The sequence below is a fragment of the Rhinolophus sinicus genome, chromosome 11, assembly GCF_057876585.1.
Source record: "Rhinolophus sinicus isolate RSI-liver-muscle chromosome 11, RSI-T2T, whole genome shotgun sequence".
NCBI classification, from domain to species: domain Eukaryota; kingdom Metazoa; phylum Chordata; class Mammalia; order Chiroptera; family Rhinolophidae; genus Rhinolophus; species Rhinolophus sinicus.
In genome coordinates, this window is record NC_142511.1 from 18,172,683 (window position 1) to 18,192,532 (window position 19,850).

At 38.7% G+C, this 19,850-nt stretch overlaps 1 protein-coding gene across 3 annotated transcripts in view; it reads left to right on the top strand.

Annotated features, from left to right (window-relative positions):
• Nucleotides 1–19,850, top strand: part of KCNH1 (potassium voltage-gated channel subfamily H member 1) — a 331,725-nt gene that overhangs the window by 13,781 nt on the left and 298,094 nt on the right. For 2 of the 3 annotated variants that reach the window (XM_074322079.2, XM_074322080.2), the window contains exon 2: nt 17,788–17,911. The exons of the other annotated variant lie outside the window; for it this stretch is intronic. In XM_074322079.2, coding sequence (XP_074178180.1) covers nt 17,788–17,911 — 124 coding nt within the window. The remainder of the gene's footprint in view (nt 1–17,787; nt 17,912–19,850) is intronic. 3 annotated transcript variants of the gene reach the window in all.

The following is a 19,850-nucleotide window of genomic DNA, read 5'->3' on the forward strand; positions in this document are numbered from 1 at the left end:
ACACATCTTATGAACAATGTAGGAGAGACTCGATCAGTTCAGAACATGTGAATTTGGAGGCAGGCTTGGTGCTTCAGAATAAACCACTGGCTGATTAGAAGTTACACATTCTACCTGCAAAAGCTATATATACCGGGGGTGCCAAAAAAACTGTGCAAGTGGACACTTTGGTCAACGTTGCTCAAGCAGTAGTTCACCATAATCAGAAGTGTCTGGACGCTGACGGTAACCACTTTGAGCACCTCTTGTAATTGCAGAAGTCAAACGTGGCTTGTATTCGTCTTTTGTTATCGGTATATATTCAGTATTACAATTTTAATAGTTTTTTCCTTTCTTAAAATGTATATGCATTTTTTTGGCACCCTCTCTCTCTATATATACAGTCAAGAGCATGTATCTTACCTGGATTTTACTGATTCCAAAGACACAGTTAGGTATTTTAACTAACTATGTATATAACTGTGTAGATTACATATCATGTAATCTATTTCTACTGTAGAATCCCTTGATCATGGAGTACATTTTTATTTCACACTGCACATCACATCATCAAATAATTCCATAGAGCAAAACCCCAATATAACATGGTTCACCTGAAATATGAGTGTCACTTCCCACTTAAGTTTAGAAGGTGTTTCTGCTATTTTTAAAGTGACCTGTGCTCTACAGAGCCCAGCCTTTAGAGACATGGTATTTCAGGAGAGTGACTGGTTGATTACTCCATGTGGGTGGGCGGTTTGCAGATTGCAGAGGTGCATCTGATTTGTTATTAGGAATCCAGTTCCTTAGGGAGTCAACATTTATTGCTGCCAGAAGCGTGGAGATCGTCTAGTTTGCCCCCGCTGAGACCCATGGAGCTGAAGCAACGTACCCACACAGCTCTTTAGGGGAACACCACCACTAGAACCCACCTTGTTGTCCCCATTGGTGCTCTTTCAAATGGTTCTCTGGGATCCCTAAGGATTGCTGGGGGAGGGCAAGGGGAAAGATGTCTTTTATCCCTCATTCTTCCATTGGTTTTCATTGTTGACTAGCTTCCTTAGAGCTGCTCCAAGTAATCTCAGTGCCTTTCTCACTAGGTGGCTTCTGCTTGTACAGCTGGACTTCTCACAGGGCAGCTCAGCCTCCCAAGAGTGCTGCCACAGAAGCTTCTAGGCTTTGATGCTTAGGCCTGGGATCGACATGGCATCCATTCTCCTGAAGTTTATTGGTTGAAACAAACCACAGACCCACTCAGATTCAAGGGGAAAGGATTAAATAAGGTCATACATGCAAGGAAGCACAGTTATTGGGGGGCTACCAGTGTTGATGGTGCTTATAAACACTCAACTCTCTTTAGTGATGCCTGACTGTACCAGCTATTACAGAGTTGAGGGCCCAAGATGTGTAAGGGCCTAGGTTCTTCTACATTGTTTTTGTTTGTTTGTTTGTTTTGTTTTTTTAAAAGGCAGAGAGAAAGTGAAGAGGACTCACAAATCCCCAGCAGTGTTCTGGAAGAGATTATGTTGCCTCTTTCTCTGTAGCTATTTTGTAAATGTTCTCGCCGTTGTAATTTGGCAGTGCCAGGAGGCAGGAAAGTGGATGATGTCTCAATATTCTTTGGGATCTTGGAGCTTTGATCTTTGTTAATGTGTTGAAGCCCACTTTAGCCTCGTTCCTCCAGGTTTTTACTCAATTGAAGACTGTCTGAAGGAGTCCAGTGAGGGTCAAAATACAGTCTCTGCTTTATTACTGTTACACTGGATTGGAGAACATGGCGGTGCCGTCTGTTTTCCTCCTCAAGCCTAGACTTTGGCTTCTGGATCATGAGCTATGGACCTACTCCCAGGCCAAGAAACTGGCGCTGACACAGCACAGGGCTGGCAGGCCTGTCACAAGTGGGTTCTAAGTATCACAAGGAGACAAGTAGCTCAAACCCTCTCTTTCCCCACGACACTGGGGCGCAGGCACATCTGAGAAGCCAGGACGCAGAGTGGATTCCTTTTGCTCGTGGGATACCTACTGATGGCTGGTCAGTCTATTTAGGGAGGTATAAGTGAGGGGATAAAGAAAGGTTTCGAAAACACTCATTACAATACTTCTTTCTGGGGGTAGATAGATACTTTTCTCAGGTGTGGAAGGATAAGTGTTGACCTCATAAAAACTCTTTGTCGAAGTAGAGCTTTAGAGAGGTACTCTATCCTGCAGCTCCTTCAAACTCCTTGATACTCTAGGTTTGGCAGAGCTGCAGGATTTGTGAGCTATCGTTCTACACTCTATGAAAGATTATTATAGAATGTGATATAGTTAAGAGCATTGGCTTTGGTGTTTGTGATGGTTAGTTTTATGTGTCAACTTGACTGAGATGCCCAGATATTTGATCAAACATTATTCTGGGTGTTTCTGTGAGCATGTTTTTGGATGAGTTTAATATTTAAATTGGTGGACTGACTTAATAAAGCAGATTGTAGAGGGAGAGGGTCATCCAATCAGTTGAAGGCCTGACGAGAACAAAAGGGCTGACCCTTCCCTGAATAAGAGGGAATTCCTCCTGCCTGATTTTGAGCTGGGACGTATTTCTTTTTCCCCCTGACTTTGGATTTGAATTGAAATATTGGCTCTTTCTCGGTCTTGAGACTGCCAGCCTTTGGACTTGAACTTATATCATTAGGTCTCCTGGTTCTCAGGCCTTCAGACTCAAACTTGAACTGTACCATTGGTTCTCTTGTGTCTCCAGATGGCCAACTGCAGCTTTGGGGACTTGTCAGCCTTCATAATCACATGAGTTGATTTCTTACAATAAATCTCTTTACGTATGTATCTCCTATTGGTTGTTTCTGTGGAGAATCCTGACTAAATACAGCATTAGACAGTCCCAGCTCTACTACTAGTTGCATGACCTAAGAAAATTTCCTTCAATTTGCTAAGCCCTCTTTCAGTATCTGTAAAAATTGGTTAACACTAGTGTCTGTCTAACTCATGAGATAATGATCCAGTGACTATTAAATCATGTTGTCTTGATGATGATGGCGATGTCTTCTTTATCAGTAGAGAATGGCAGGTCCCCTAACATTTCTCAGTTTAAACTCTCCAATATCTTGTATCCAGATCAGGCCAATATTGATGCCAACTTGGGAGATTATGTTTGGTCCATGCAGTGGGTTACTTTCCTAATTAAATTTTGCTTGGCTTCAAAATAAGTTTTCATTTACAGAGTTTGGAAACAGTAAATAATCCCAGAGTAGTTTATGTTTGGATGTGGAACACACACATTGCTTCATTTGGCTAGAAAGTCTGTTTCACTTCACGAGAGCCCTCTGTTTGGTGTTCTTAACCAGCAGGGATGTAGCCAAGCACCTGGAGGAATTAAGAGGCCTTGGGTAAGCAAAGTTGCTGTCACGGAGTCCTTTCACCGAATTTTATGTACTTTCTTCAGAAGATTCCCACTTTCTGAGCCTGTCTGTTCTTACTGCAGACATACTTCTGGAGGCATGGTGGCAAATTGACTCAGACCCACCTCGGTTTACTTCTTTATTTAACAGATCACCTCTCCCTTACAAGCTACCACTTCACTGAACAGCAAGGGGAGACTAGTTAGGGGGGGACGCTGAACTTCCCGGTTAGTGGTATTTCAAGCTTTTCCAGTTCAAGTTGTCTTTTTGGGTAACTCAGTCTTTCTTGGGTTCAGATGCCAATTCTACCCATCTAATTGCTTCTGTCCAAGATGGTGTGTGGGGAGGAGCCAAGCACTTGCGTGACCTCTGGGGCCTTATTTCCCCCCTCTAGTTCCTTGGGTCGCTGGCAATGACCGCGGGTGTGTTGGTCACCCAGGTTTGCAGCTAGTGAATTTGTGTTCCATTCTTTGGATTGAATAGAACGTGCTGCTCTGTTCCAACCCAACACATAATCAATCCCCCCCACCCCCGCCCACCTCAACCTTTCTGTATGTGTGTGTAACTTGATCTAATCTAGGCTGTCACTGGCCCTGCAGTTCACCTCTGGTATTTGCCTGAATCCCCAAGTTGATCTTAGGCATGGACATTGGAGAAAACATTACCTTTGGTCACCTCACTCCACTGTGATAACCATCTGCTCATGCAACTTCAGCAGCAGCAGGCAGTTTGGAATTTCTGGATTCTTTGCACACCCCAGGAGAGCTGAGGGAGGCTCAGTAGTAGTAACGTGGGCCTGGTTTGCTGTGCAGCACTTTGAGTCCCCAGTGTGGTGTGGTGCTCTTTCCCACCCCTGAGTATCAAATGGGGATCCAGGCACAAAGTCTCCCCTTTCTCTCCTCCTCTTCTATCATTGTGTGGAAGCAGGATTGTTACAGAAATAGGTCAGTACACTAAGTTTTAAGAAGTAAGAGGTGATAGTTTGCAAGTGAGGGAAGAGACAAAACACTGCAAAGACTAACAGGAGAGCCTGAGCATTTAGGGGAGGAGCCATTACTTCTACCCCTGTCAGTATTTCCTGAGAGCATCATAATATATGATAGAAATGGTAATATTGGCTCATTAATTAAAGGTCTTATTATACTTAGTATTTTTATAGGAAGCCACGAAAATATTAGGTGTTATAAAGATTTTCATAGGAATGTGTCCATTTTAGTATTTAGTGGAATAAGAAGGAAACTATGTAATACAAAGATTAAAAGCATGGACTTTGAAGTCAGGTAGACCCAGGGACAAAGTCAATTCTAAGCTACTATAACTGACTCTGTCCTCAGAAGCTCAGTTTCTTCCTGAATAAAATGAAATCCATGAGACTTCATTCAGTAAAGTAATACCGCCTCACAAAGATTGTTGTAAAGGTCAAAAAACCCCACTTAATATATGATAAAGTACTTTGTACAGAGCCTGGCACAGAATAAATATCAATAAGTGATACCTATTCTCATTACTACTTGGAATATAGCTTATGTGGAATCCCTTAGTTCCTGGTGATATGAGGTGTGATCAAACAATATGGTGAATGTTTAAATAAAAAAAAATTATTGCAGTAAAAGACACATTGCCATTAATCCCCCTCAAAATACTTCCCCTTGCTTTGAACACACATATCCCATCATTCTTGGCACTTTCTGAAGCAGTTCTGGAAGTCCTCTTTTGTGAGTGTCTTTAGTTACATTGTCATGGCTGCCTCGATGTCCTGAATCGATTCAAAATGTTTACCTTTCATGGTCATAGTTGACTTTGGGGAAGAGCCAGAAGTTGCACGGTGCCATATCCAGTGAAAACATTAAGGACACACCGTAATGTTTTTATTTGACACAAATTGCCGTACCAGAAGTAATTTGTCACATGGAGCATTCTGTTGTGATCAGAAAATATGATGAATGCTGCAGAGAGCCAATGGAAAGGCAGGGATCTTCAATACGGGAAGTGGCGTGTCGAACCTTTGTAACAGTGTGTGACAAGTTTCAACTTGTTCGGTGCAGACAGTTGGGTGTGAGCTACAGTTGAGAGCTATGGTGTTTTAAAAGTGTGCTATAAATCATGGATCATGAACGACACATTAACATGAAACGGGCAAATGGTTTCATCCTCCATCATGACAATGTTCCATGTCACACATCACTTCTGGTATATGGCAATTTCTGTCAAATAAAAACATTACGGTGTGTCCTCATCCACCTTATTCACCGGATCTGGCACCGTGCAACTTCTGGCTCTTCCCCAAAGTCAAAATGATTCAGGACATCGAGGCAGCCACGACAGTGCAACTAAAGACACGAAAGAGGACTTCCAGAACTGGTTCAGAAAGTGGCAAGAACGATGGGATAAGTGTGTTCAAAGCGAGGGGGAGTATTTTGACGAGGACTAATGGCAATGTGTCTTTTACTGTAATAAAATTTTTAATTTAAACATTCACCATAATTTTTGATCACACCTACCTCATTCATGTGATATATAGTATTTGTATGGGTAGCCACCAACTTATCACAGGTTGTGGTTGGGAAGATAATTTTCAGGTTATTTAGTTGTAGTTTATAAATTGAAGATAATCCAGAATATGGCCTTTTCCAGCCAATCAGAGCAGGGTATGCACATGTGGGGGGCAGCAGAGGGGGGGAAGGGAGATGGCTTTCCTTTTGGAGGTAGATTACTTTCTGACTGGTACTAATATTCTTTCCTCTATTCACACAAGTCCTTGGGTTAAATGGAAATGCCTAGACCTTCTTTAACCTAGTGGGAACCTTGCTCCCTGGAAGCTATAATTTCTTGCTTGGGTTAGTAATGAGAGGACACTATGTTGGAATTTTAAATTCTATGATGAGAACTCCTCCGAGTGGATGGTCAATAGGCTGATGATTCTAATCCTAGGGCACTTTCTATTTTTCTGTTTCCTTTCTAAAGTCCCTGAAGATGCTAGTGGACTTGGTTTTTCCCAGATAAGGTTGTAGGTATGCACTCCAGGGACAGTGGGAATGGTTGAGGAATGATGAACACCTTTAAAGAATGACCGGAATGCTTTTATGAGGAATTGCAGTGATACCTGGAGCTTGAAATATATCCTGTTCTCACTTTTTAGTAAATGAAAAATTTAATCACTAACTTCATCTTCCTATTATATTCATTAAAAATTAAGAACACTTATTTTTATCAAAGTAGTATGTGTTCATGGTTAGAAAAATCAAACTGAAGAGCTTATAAATAAAAACAACTCTCCTATGCCTTGTCCCTTTGCCCATCCTGCTCACCAGAGGACACGTGTTCTAATTTTAGTTGCTTTTTCTTATGGTTTCTACCATGTCTCTAAATAACATGCATCACAACTATTTCTGGATTTATCAATTTTAGTTATTATCTGGTGGCTTCTGTTAATTTAGCTGAGTTCTTAGTTCACTTTATTTACTTTCTGCCCTTTCTCCTAAGATTATATTTCTCCCTTATTGGTTATTTTTGCAACTTAAAGTAAAACATTAATACCTTTCTTTTTTATTATGTCAGCTCTAGACATCATCTCATGATTGTTCTCTTTTCTAAGCTTATCATTTATATTTTTACAATGTCAGAATCAATGAGGTTATATTCAGACACTTATAATGAAATATTCCATACTTTGACTGTGTGTTGGTTTTACAAATTGGAAGTTAATATGGTGTTTATATTATTATGACAATGATATGACATAGTGTATTTTGGTTTCTCTTCTTTCACAAATTTTTTTGTTGTTATATAAGAATTTACCAGCATTGTTATCAAGTCAGATGTAATGCGGAAAATATAGTATATTTTTATCTTACCTGTTTCCATTATACAAAACAATGTAACAGTTAGATATTTACAACCCTCACAAAGTGATACCCCCCCAATTTACTACCCCTCTGACATCATATATCGTTGTTATAATTCCATTGACTATATTCCCTGTGCTGTACTCCACATCCTGTGATTCTCTTTCTATGTATTTAATTATAGTTGATATTCAGTATTATTCAACTTCAGCTTCAGGTGTATAGCACAGTGGTCAGGTATCTACACAGTCTAGGAAGTGGTCTCCCTAATAAGTCCAGTACCCATCTGGCATCCTACAAAATCTTTACAAAATTATTGATTATGTTCCTCAAACTCTATTTCATATCCCCGTGACAATATTGTGATTACTAATCTGTGCTTTCTAATCCCTTTACCTTCTCTCCCACCCCCACTCCCACCTAGCAACCATCAGTTTTTTTCCCTATATCTCTGAGTTTATTTCTGTTTTGTTTGTTAGTATATTCTGTTCTTTAGATTCCACATATAAGTGAGATCATATGGTATTTGTCTTTCTCCGTCTGACTCATTTCACTTAGCATAATGTTCTCTAGGTCCATCCACGTCATTGCAAGTGGTAATATTTCATTTTTCTTTACGGCTGAGCAATACTCCGTTGTACAAATGTACCACAGTGTCTTTATCCAGTCGTATATAGATGGGCATTTCGGTTGTTTCCATGTCTTGGCTGTTGTGTATAGTGCTGCAATAAACATAGGGGTTCACATATTTTTTTCAAATTGGTGTTTTGGATTTCTTTGGATAGATACCCAGGAGTGGAATTGCTGGATCATAAGGTAGTTCCATTTTCAATTTTTTGAGGTACCTCCATACTGTTTTCCATAGAGGCTGCACCAATCTGCAATCCCACCAGCAGTGCACAAGGGTTCCCTTTTCTCCACATCCTTGCCAGCACTTGTCGTTTGTTGATTTATTGATGATAGTCATTCTGACCGGAGGGAGGGGTTTGTCTCATTGTAGTTTAATTTGCATTTCTCTAATGATTAGTGATGTTTAGTATTTTTTCATATGTTTGTTGGCCATCTGTATGTCCTCGTTAGAGAAATGTCTCTTCATGTCCTCTGCCCATTTTTTTATTTGGCTTTTTTTTTTTTGGTGTTGAGTTGTATAAGTTTTTTATAAATTTTGCATATTAACCCCTTATCAGATGCATCATTGGCAAATGTCTTCTCCCATTCAGTAGGATGCCTTTTGGTTTTATTGATAGTTTCCTTTGCTGTGAAGAAACTTTTTAGTTTGATGTAATCCCACATGTTTATTTTTTCTTTTGCTTCCCTTTTCCAAGAGATATATCAGTAAAAATATTACTAAGGATAATATCTGTGAATTTACTTCCTATGTTTTCTTCTAGGAGTTTTATGGTTTCGGGTCTTACATTTAAGTCTTTAATCCATTTTGAATTTATTTTTATATATGGTGTAAAAAGGTGGTCCAGCTTCATTTTTTTTACATGTCTGTCCAGGTTTCCCAGCACCATTTATTAAATAGACTGTCTTTACACCACTGTAAATTCTTGCTTCCATTGTCATAGATTAAATGACCATATAGGCATGGATTTATTTCTGGGCTCTCTATTCTGTTCCATTGATCTATGTGTCTGTTTTAATGCCAAAACCATGCTGTTTTGATTACTATAGAGTTGTAGTATGATTTGTTGTCAGGTAGCATGATACCTCCCACTTTGTTCGTATTTCTCAAGATTGCTGTGGCTATTTGGGGTTTTTTATGATTCCATATAAATTTTAGGATTATATGTTCTAGTTCTGTGAAAAATTGGTAATTTGATAGGGATTGCATTGAATCTACATATTGCCTTAGGTAGTATGGACATTGTAAGTATATTAATTCTTCCTATCCATGAGCATGGTATATGTTTCCATTTATTTGTATCTTTTTTAATTCCTCTCGTCAATGTCTTATAATTTTCTGAGTACAGGTCTTTTCCTTCCTTGGTTAAATATATTTTTAAGTATTTTTTCCTGTTTTTGAAGCAATTGCAAATGGGATTGTTTTCTTAATTTCTCCTTCTGATAGTTTGTTATAGATGTATGCAAATGCAACTGATTTCTGAATATTAATTTTGTACCTGATACTTTATTAAATTCATTCATCAGTTCTAATAGTTTTTGGTGGAGTCTGTGGGGGTTCTCTATATATAGATTCATGTCATCTGCATATCATGACAATTTTACTTCCTCTTTTCCAATTTGGATGCCTTTTATTTCTTTTTCTTGTCTGATTGCTGTGGCTAGAACTCCCAGAACTATGTTGAATAAAAGTGGTGAAAGTGGGCAACCCTGTCTTGTTCCTGATCTTAAGGGGAATAGTTTTAGCTTTTCCTCATTGAGTGTGATGTTAGCGGTGGATTTATCATATATTGGTCTTTATTATGTTGAGATACGATCCCTCTATTCCCACTTTGCTAAGAGTTTTTATCATAAATGGATGATGGATTTTGTCAAATGCTTTTTCTACATCTATTGATATGACCATATGATTTTTATTTTTCATTTTGTTAATGTGGTGTATCATGTTAATTGATTTGCAGATATTGAACCAACCTTGTATACCAGGAATGAATCTCACTTGATAGTGTTGTATGAACTTTCTAATGTATTGCTGAATTCAGTTTGCTAATATTTTGTTGAGGATTTTGCATCTATGTTCATTAGGGATATTGGCGTATAGTTTTCTATTTGTGTAATGTGTTTGTCTGGTTTTGGGATCAGGTAGTGGCCTTGTAAAATGAGCTTGGGAGCTTTCCCTCCTTCTGGATTTTTTGGAATAGTTTGAGGAGAATAGGTGATAATTCTTTTTTGAATGGTAAAATTCACCTGTGAAGCCATCTGGTTCAGGGCTTTTGTTTGTTGGGAGCTTGTTGGTTACCAATTCAATTTCATTGGTAGAAATTGGTCTGTTCAGATTTTCTGTTTCTTCTTGATTTATCCTTGGAAGATTGTATGCTTATATAAATTTATCCATTTCTTCCAGATTGTCTAATTTGTTGGCATATAGTTGCTCGTGAATAGATTTTTTTGATGCTTCTAATTTCTTTTCCTGTCCCCCAAATTATATACCTTCATTGAATTTTTATGTTGTTTATCCCTAGATAACTCTCTTCTGCAACTTCTTTAAACCAGTTCATACTGAATGCTTTCTATTAGCTTTCTTCCCTACTTTCTACATTTAGAACCACTTTTCCCCTCGTTCCCATATTGTCATCTTTCTTGCTTTACGTCCTCATTTTTGCTGATACACATCCTGAAGTAACTCCCTAAGAAAGAACACATGGGAAATAAATTTACTAGGTCTTTACATACCTGAAAATACCATTATTTTAATTTTTAAAAAAGTCTTCTGGTCTTTTCTCATGTTATTCTTTGTGTTTTCCCAATTAGGATGCATGTTGTTCCTGCTCTTGGGTTGATCCTCTATGTTTTATTTTTTTTCTTATGTTTCTTGTCTCTTTCTCTTTCTGTACTACACTCTGAGACTTCATTTATGTTGAATTTTTAATTGTTACTCACTTTTAGTTTGCAGGAATTCTTGTTTTTTCTCTTATGGATTTTTTCCCCCTGTAATTCTATTTTTTATGGATGCAATATCTCTTGAATCTCTCTGAGTATACTAATCAGGGATTTTTAAAGAAGTTCTTTGTTTCCTGTATTTTTTCTGCTTCTTCCATAGTCATTTTTTTCTGTTGATTTTTTTTTACTCTATTTTTTGTGTGTGTGTGTAGATTTTTACCCTTTTAATTCATTTACTTTTATTTTAGTGAGGCATAGGATAGGAAAGAAAATAAATACATGTTGTCAAACTATTATCTATAACTGTTTATTCTTCCCTCCTAAAACATAATCTCAGTGGGGCATTAGCCATGAAAATGTTCACTTAGTTTTTTCCTCTTACTCTAGGTCTTCTGATGGAAATTAATTACAGTTTCAGGAGTCAAGAGAAATAGTTACACTGACTAGACTTCATGTGCACCTTGGGGTAATTTAGTTAATATTGTACTTCTTTTAAAGCTTAGTTGTTCAGTTCAAGAAATGTGAGTTTATTCAGGGAGAGAAGAGTAACATGAAGAGTTACTCTGTCTCTAGGACCAAGTGAAAGATCTTGAGCTTGAAGACCCTTCTCTGTTTGGTCTTCAGGCTCATCTCCTTTCCGGCTACCATTTGTGTGTCTACACCAGTCTGCCATGCATTTCACGCTGCCAGACCTTTGCTCATGCTAGGTCCTATGCCCAAGTCCTACAGCTTCTTGAGTTCACCAAAGGCCGGCATCATATTTTAATTCCTAGTAGTTGCCTCTTAGGCATTCAAAACGTTTAACTGAATCTTACTCATCCTTCTCGCCTAGAGCAAGTTCAAGTGTGACCCCTCTGAATCACAGTCCTGTACCTCCCTCAGAGTTAATCATTTTCTTACCTGTTTTTTTTTCAGTTAGTTGTTGCTCATGTCTGTTTGTCCTGATAAGTCCTTGGAGGGCATGGATCATGTCTCATCAAGCTGGATATTGCCAGGGTCTTGCATTATGCTGGGTACCTAGTGGGCACTCAAAAAGTAGAGGCATACCTCATTTTATTGTGCTTCACTTTATTGTAGCAACCCTGCGTTAAGCAAGTCTATGGTGCCAGTTTTTCAACAGAATTTGCTCACTTTGTGTCTCTCTCTCTATTGGCAATTCTCACAATATTTAACACTTTGTCATTATTATAATATTTGGATCTTTGATGTTGCTATTATGATTGTTTTGGGGTGCTATGAACTGCACCCATGTAAGATGGCAAACTTAACCAATAAATGTCGTGTGCGTTCTGACTGCTCCACCAACCATTCATCACCCCACTCTCTCTCCCTCACCTCCAGCCTCCCTATTACCTGAGACACAACAATATCAAAATTAGGCCAGTTGATAACCCTACAATGACCTCTAAGTGTTCAAGTAAAAGGAAGAGTCACATGTTGCTCGCTTTAAATAAAAAGCTAGTGAGAAAAGCATGTTGAAAGCCAAGACAGGCAGAAAGCTGGCCTCTTGTGTCAAACAGTTAGCCAAGTTGTGAAACAAATAAAAAGTTCTGGAAGGAAATTAAAAGTGTTACTGCAGTGAACACATGAATGATAAGGAAGCAAAACAGCCTTATTGCTGATATGGAGAAAGTTTTCGTGGTCTGGATAGAAGATCATACCAGCCACAAGATTCCCTTAAGCCAAAGCCTAATCTAGAGCAAGGCCCTAATTCTCTATAATTCCATGAAGGCTGAGAGAGGAGAAGAAGCTGCAGAAGAAAAGTTTGAAGCTAGCAGAGGTTGGTTCATGAGGTTTAAGAAAATAAGCCATCTCCATAACATAAAAGTGCAAGGTGAAGGAGCAAGGGCTGATGTAGGAGTGGCAGCAAGTTTTCCAGAAGATCCAGCTAAGATAATTCAAGAAGGTGGCTGCACTACATAACAGATTTTCAGTGTAGATGAAACAGCCTCTATGGAAGAAGATGCCATCTAGGACTTTCATAGCTAGAGAGGAAAAGTCAATGTCTGGCTTCAAAGCCTCAAAGGACAGGCTGACTCTCTTGGCAGGGGCTAACGCAGCTGGTGACTTTAAGTTGAAGCCAATGCTCATTTACCATCTGAAAACCCTCTGCCTGTGCTCTATAAGTGGAATAAAAAAAGCCTGGATAATAGGATATCATGGTTTACTGAATATTTTAAGCCCACTGTTGAGACCTACTGCGCAGAAAAGAAGATTCCTTTCAAAATATTACTGCTCATTGACAATGAACCTGGTCACCCAAGAACTCTGATGGAGATGTACAGTGAGATTAATGTTGTTTTCATGCTTGCTAACACAGCATCCATTCTGCAGCCCATGGATCAAGGAGTAATTTCAACTTTCAAGTCTTATTATTTAAGAAATACATTTTGTAAGGCGATAGCTGCCATAAACAGTGATTCATCTGATGGGTCTGGGCAACGTACATTGAAAACCTCCTGAAAAGGATTCACCATTCTACATGCTGTTAAGAACATTTGTGATTCATGGGAAGAAGTCAAAACATCAACATTAACAGGAGTTTGGAAGAAGCTGATTCCAATCCTCATAGATGACTTTGATGGCTTTAAAACTTCAGTGGAGGAAGTGACTGCAGATGTGGTGGAAATAGCAAGAGAACTAGAATTATAAGTGGAGCCTAAAGATGTGACTGAATTGGTGCAATCTCAAGATAAAATTTTAACAGATGAGGAGTCTCACGGATGAGGAAAGAAAATGGTTCCTTGAGATGGAATCTACTCCTGGCAAAGATGCTGTGAAGGTTGTTGAAATAACAAAGAGTTTAGAATGTTACATAAATATAGTTGATAAAGCAGCAGCAGGGTTTGAGAGGATTAACTCCCAATTTGAAAAAAGTTCCACTATGGGTACAATGCTATCAAACAGCATCACATGCTACAGAGAAATGTTCATGAAAAGAAGAATCAATTGTTGCAGTAAACTGCTTCATTATTGTCTTATTTTAAAAAATTGCCACAGCCACCCCAACCTTAAGCAACCACCACCCTGATCAGTCAGCAGCCATCAACATTGAGGCAAGATCTTCCACCATCAAAAAGATTACCATTTGCTAAGGAGGAAGTAAAATTGTCATCATATGCAGATGACATGATACTATATATAGAGAACCCTAAAGACTCCACCAAGAAACTATTAGAGCTGATAAATGAATTAGGAAAGTAGCAGGGTACAAAATTAATATTGATAAATCAGTTGCATTTGTATATACCAATAATAAAATATCAGAAGGAGAAATTAAAAAAAAATCCCATTTACAATTGCTTCAAAGACTATAAAATACCTGGGAATAAATTTAACCAAAGAAGATCTGTACTCAGAAAATTGTAAGACACTGAAGAGAGAGATTAAAGAAGATACAAATAGATGGAAACACATACCATGCTCATGGATAGAAAGAATTAATATAGTTAAAATGTCCATACTGCCTAAGGCAACATACAGATTCAACGCAATTCCTATCAAACTACCAAGGATGTTTTTCACAGAAATAGAATATATAATCCTAAAATTTATATGGAACCATAAGAGACCCCGATAACCTCGACAATCTTGAGAAATAAGAACAAAGTGGGAGGTATAATGATACCTGACATCAAATTATACTACAAGGCTACAGTAATCAAAACAGCATGGTACTGGCATAAAAACAGACACATAGATCAATGGAACAGAATAGAGAGCCCAGAGATAAATCCATGCCTATATGGTCATTTAATCTATGACAATGGAAGCAAGAATTTACAGTGGGGTAAAGACAGTCTATTCAATAAATGGTGCTGGGAAACCTGGACAGACATATGCAAAAAAATGAAGCTGGACCACTTCCTTACACCATATACAAGAATAGATTCAAAATGGATTAAATACTTAAATGTAAGATCTGAAACCATAAAATTCCTAGAAGAAAATATAGGAAGAAACTTTACAGACATTACCTGGAGTAAGATTTTTACTGATATATCCCCTTGGGCAAGGGAAGTAAGAGAAAAAATAAGCATGTGGGATTACATCAAACTAAAAAGTTTTTTCAGAGCGAAGGAAACCATCAATAAAACAAAAAGGGATCCTACTGAATGGGAGAAGATATTTGCCAATGATATATCCAATAAGGGGTTAACATCCCAAATTTATAAAAAGCTCACTTGACTCAACTCCAAAAAAACAAACAACCCAATTAAAAAATAGGCAGAGGAAATTAAGAGATATTTTTCTAAAAAGGACATACAGATGGCAAACAGACATATGAAAAAATGCTCAACCTCACTAACCATCAAAGAAATGAAAATAAAAACCACAATGAGATACCACCTCACCCCAGTCAAAATGGCTATCATCAATAAATCAACAAACAACAAGTGCTGGCACGGATGTGGAGGAAAGGGAACCCTTGTGCACTGTTGGTGGGATTGAGGTTGGTGCAGCCACTATGAAAAACAATATGGAGGTATCTCAAAAATCTGAAAATGGAACTACCTAATGATCCAGCAATTCCACTCCTAGTTATCTATCTGGAGAAATCCAAAACTCTAATCCAAAAAAATTTATGCGCCCCTATGTTTATTGCAGCACTATACACAATAGTCAAGACATGGAAAAATCGAAATGCCCATCAGTAGACGACTGGATTAAGAAACTGTGGTACATTTATACAATGGAGTATTACGCAGCCATAAAGAAGAAAGAAATCTTACCATTTGCAACAACATGGATGGACCTAGAGAACATTATGTTAAGTGAAATAAGTCAGACAGAGAAGGACAATACCATATGATCTCACTTATATGTGGAATCTAAAGGAAAGCATAAATGAATGAACTAATTAGAAACAGTCTCGGAGATATAGAGGAAAAACTGAGGGTTGTTAGATGGGAGGGGGATGGGGATAAGGGGGATGGTGAGGGGTTTAGAAAACAGTCGGTAACCACAAGATGGCCACGGGGTTTTGAAAATTAATTTGGGGAATGTAATTAATAATGTAAAGATTTTGTAGGGTATCTGATGGACACTTGTCTCGTTAGGGAGACCACCTCAGGGATGATGTAGATGCCTGATCACTGCACTGTACACCTGAAGCTAAAGCTGAACAATAATGAATGTCAACTACAATTATATATATATATATATATATATATATATATATATATATATATATACACATATATATAGTTACAAGAAGTGGAGTACAGCATTAGGAATAGAGACAGTGGAAATGTAATGGCTGTGTGCGATGTCAGAGGGATAGTGGATGGGGGAGGGGGTTGTCACTGTGTGAGGGATATAAATGAGAAATATCTAACTTACATTGTTTTGTGCACCTGAAACTAATAAAAAAATTAAAAAAAAAAGATGACCATTTACTGAAGGATCAAATGATGGTAGCATTTTTTAGAAATAAAGCGTCTTTTAATTACGATGTGTACATTATCTTTTTGGACATAATGCTATTGCACATTTAATAGCCTACATTACAGTATAAACATAACTTTTATATGCACTGGGAAACCAAAAAATTTCTGACATGTTCTATTGTGACATTTACTTTATTGGGGTGGTCTGGAACCGAACCCTCATCTCTCTGAGGAATGCCTGCACTTAGGTTTCTATGGGGGAGATGGAAGGAAGAACTGGCTGTAGATTTTCATTAAAAGTATATTTATACAATTAGCATGTTTACAGATTAACTTCATGAAAGTTGTGTTTTATTTTCCTTTTAAATAGATCAAAGCATTCTCAAGAATAGATTACTAGGTTTAGTTGTTCCTCTTTCCTTTGCCTCCTCCACTTCTCCCCACATAGATGAAGGGATGGTTACCTATACTGTGAATAAATGGTAAATGCTGTACTAGAACAAAATTAACCATCCAATTAAATGGGGACATGCTGTGTCACCATTATTTCACTTAAAGTTGCATACGTCTGTAAACAAAACCCCATACAGCTTAGAACAAAAGAGAGGTATATGCCTGTCCTCTCTCTCGTTCTCCCTCCTCCCTCCCTTTCTTTCTTTTTGGGAATGGGTGACGATTCTGTGCAGAGGAGAGAAGCAAGCTAAAATAATGTTTACATTTAAGTTCTGGCTATTATTTGCTTAATTTAAGGTCTTGAAAGAAAAGAGGGACAGTTGGTTTCCTGAGCACAGAAAGCGTTGAAGAGTTGATCTTCAGAACTGTGGGAAGTGGCGAGAACACTAAACAGCAGACTTCTCTGGCCTACTTAATCCCCGCAGTGAAGTGAGTGGTGGGCTGCTGCTCTGTGAAAGCGCTTCCCAACACAGCCTCTGGGGCTACAAAATGTCCAAATCAGCAAGAAGGGTTTGTCATTGGGAGCATCTGGCTCAGGCTCTAGGAAGCTCTGGTATTAGGAGGAGCTAGTCGCTTCCTCACCAAGAGGAGGGCTGTCTATGGCGTGTGTGTTTCAAGAGGCAATCCTGTGCCCCCTTCCTCTGCCTCTCTAACAAGGCCTTCTCTGAGGGTGGGCGAAGGCTAATCAGGGTCAACAAGACTGATCTGTAGCTTCTAGCCAAAAGACTGACAAGCCTGAGATACTGGATAGAGCCCAGGAGAAATTACTTTGGGTTGTGTCTTGCTCCATATTACCAGACTAACTTTCACTGAGATGAAAAATTTGAACTAGGACGTGTCTCATGGGAATCACTGGATTTCTGCAGGATTCGTTGGTTGGTTGGTTGGTTGGTTGGTTGGTTAAGCATGCTTCCTTTGCTAACTTCTTCTTGGGATATAGTAACCTTAGTATTTGCATTCAAAATATTCACTCTAAAGCACTGTTCTTTTGTATTCCTTGAAGGGCCATTTTCCTGTTTAAAAGACTATTATGGAGGGAAGCAAAATTACCTGGCTTACTTGACATTATTTATGTCCTCATTGAATCTCAGCTAATGTCTTGCCTCATGTGCCCTTTTCTTTTCTCTTCTTTTTCTTCTTCTTCTTCTTTTTTTTTAACAGATACTAACTTTGTGTTGGGGAATGCCCAGATAGTGGACTGGCCAATCGTGTACAGCAATGATGGATTTTGCAAGCTGTCTGGCTATCACAGGGCGGAAGTGATGCAAAAAAGCAGTACTTGCAGGTATTTATGATTGGGGCTGTTCTATTGGACAATCTATCATGGTATCTTTTGGAAAAAGAAAATGGCTGACTCAGTGTGGGAATCGCCTTTCTCTCATTCAATGTTTATTCAGGACTATTTATGGCAATATCATCTCCAGTTCACACACTGTGCTGGGAAAGTCAGACTTAAAACATGGTTCCCACAACTGACGAACTTGCAGTGAGATGGGGGAAAACCTAGGAAATCTCAGGAAAATCATTTTATCTGTAAAATGCGAACTCAGGAGTTTATGAGGTCTTAGATAAAACTGAACATGAAAGTTAGAAGATTCAATAAAGTTAAAAAAAATTTAGACGATTAAATTAATTTTAAGATTTGTGAACCATTTTATTAGAAGCATAACTACAGTGTTGGAGACAAGGGCCTTGTTCACAGGGCTTTTCATTAGAAAAACAGAACAGAAGTGATATTTTGTTGCCTTCTAGTTCTTGTTACATCCCTCTCTGACCTCTAACTCAAAGGCACAGGCAGATGGAGCTAGCAGTGTAGCTTGTGTATTTGACAGGGTTACTAACCCAGCAGCACCCTTGAGCCATGGTGCTAGAACAGCTGTTTTAAAGCATCTTTAAGGTGTTGAGTGGAAAGCCTGCAGTGCTGTGGGAAGGTCTTGGCTCAGCATTGTCTTTGCCTCCTCTCACTCCCTTCCTTCTTCAGAGTCCTCTGTCTTCAGTGTGTTTGCATGAAGCAGAATCATCCCCCCCCCCCCCTGCCAAGTCAACAAAGAAACTCATCTATGAAGGGTGGGAAAACTTGTCTGCCCCAGGCATCGTCTTTGGTTTTCAGAAGTTGCATTTTCATGGTATTAAGTCAGCCAAGTAACTAGTTTGGTGAAAAGGATGAAATGTTTTCAAATCTTATCATTTTCTTAAATTTTAGGTTTGGGGGACTGGGAAATAGAAAGCTGAAGATTCCCCACTCCCGCCCCGTTGCTCAAAAGTTTAGAAATTATGACTCTTAAGCAATGCAATAGAATTCGCTCGTATTCTTGGTGTGCTTTTTATCCTCTTAAGTGTGTTTATGTGCATCTACATCTATATCTGTATATGCACATATACAATTACAACAAATTAGGAGAGTTAGCTTTCCTTTTTAGTGTGACTTGAGCAGGCTTTCCTTAACTATCTTCTTATTGGCTACCATCAGCTACATTAAGAAAATCAGATAAATTTGCTATTTTGGCCACCTTTTCTAAGAAACTTGTTTAATCCCTGAAGTGTCCTTTCTCTAAAGCAAGCATACCTTGCGCTAGCTGTATTTCTCATAGCTCAGGAGACTCTTGCTTACTTCTTGCATTGCAGGCATCTGAAATCTAATGTCCAGGAAAAGGAAACTTATCACCTATGAGTAAACTACAGCTTGAGAAAGTACCTAAGATGAATGAGAGCTGGGTGTCATTATGGTACTTCATTTGTTTGAAGACTCTATTTTACAGCCATTTGTTTTACCTTGTGAAGGAAATTGCCAGCACATATGCCATCCCATCGCTTAAACGGAGGTCACTTACCTAGCAAATTAACTCACAGAAAGTGGAAGGAAGCTGAAAAGGCTTGTGAACAACTGGCTACATAAAATGGTCATAGAGCTTAAGTTTTTTCCTCCTAGGACTGATGCAGTCCTGATCTATCTTTCTTTTTAGAGAGAATTCAACAAGCTTGATTATCTCTTTTCCTGGTTTGTAGTTGAAGCGTGCAACCCAAAGGCAGAGCGCTGCCAGAGATAGGCAGAGGGGAAACACAGCTCTCAGTGGGTTGGGAAGGGACATAATAAAAGTGACATAGAATTCATAAAGTCAGCAGCCAGGGCACTTTTCTTATAGGGTGTTGGGAATCGCAAGCCTGCAGTGTGCCAAAGGCTGTGCCAGTACCAAGCGAAGCATGGCACTTGACCTGGTGGTTCA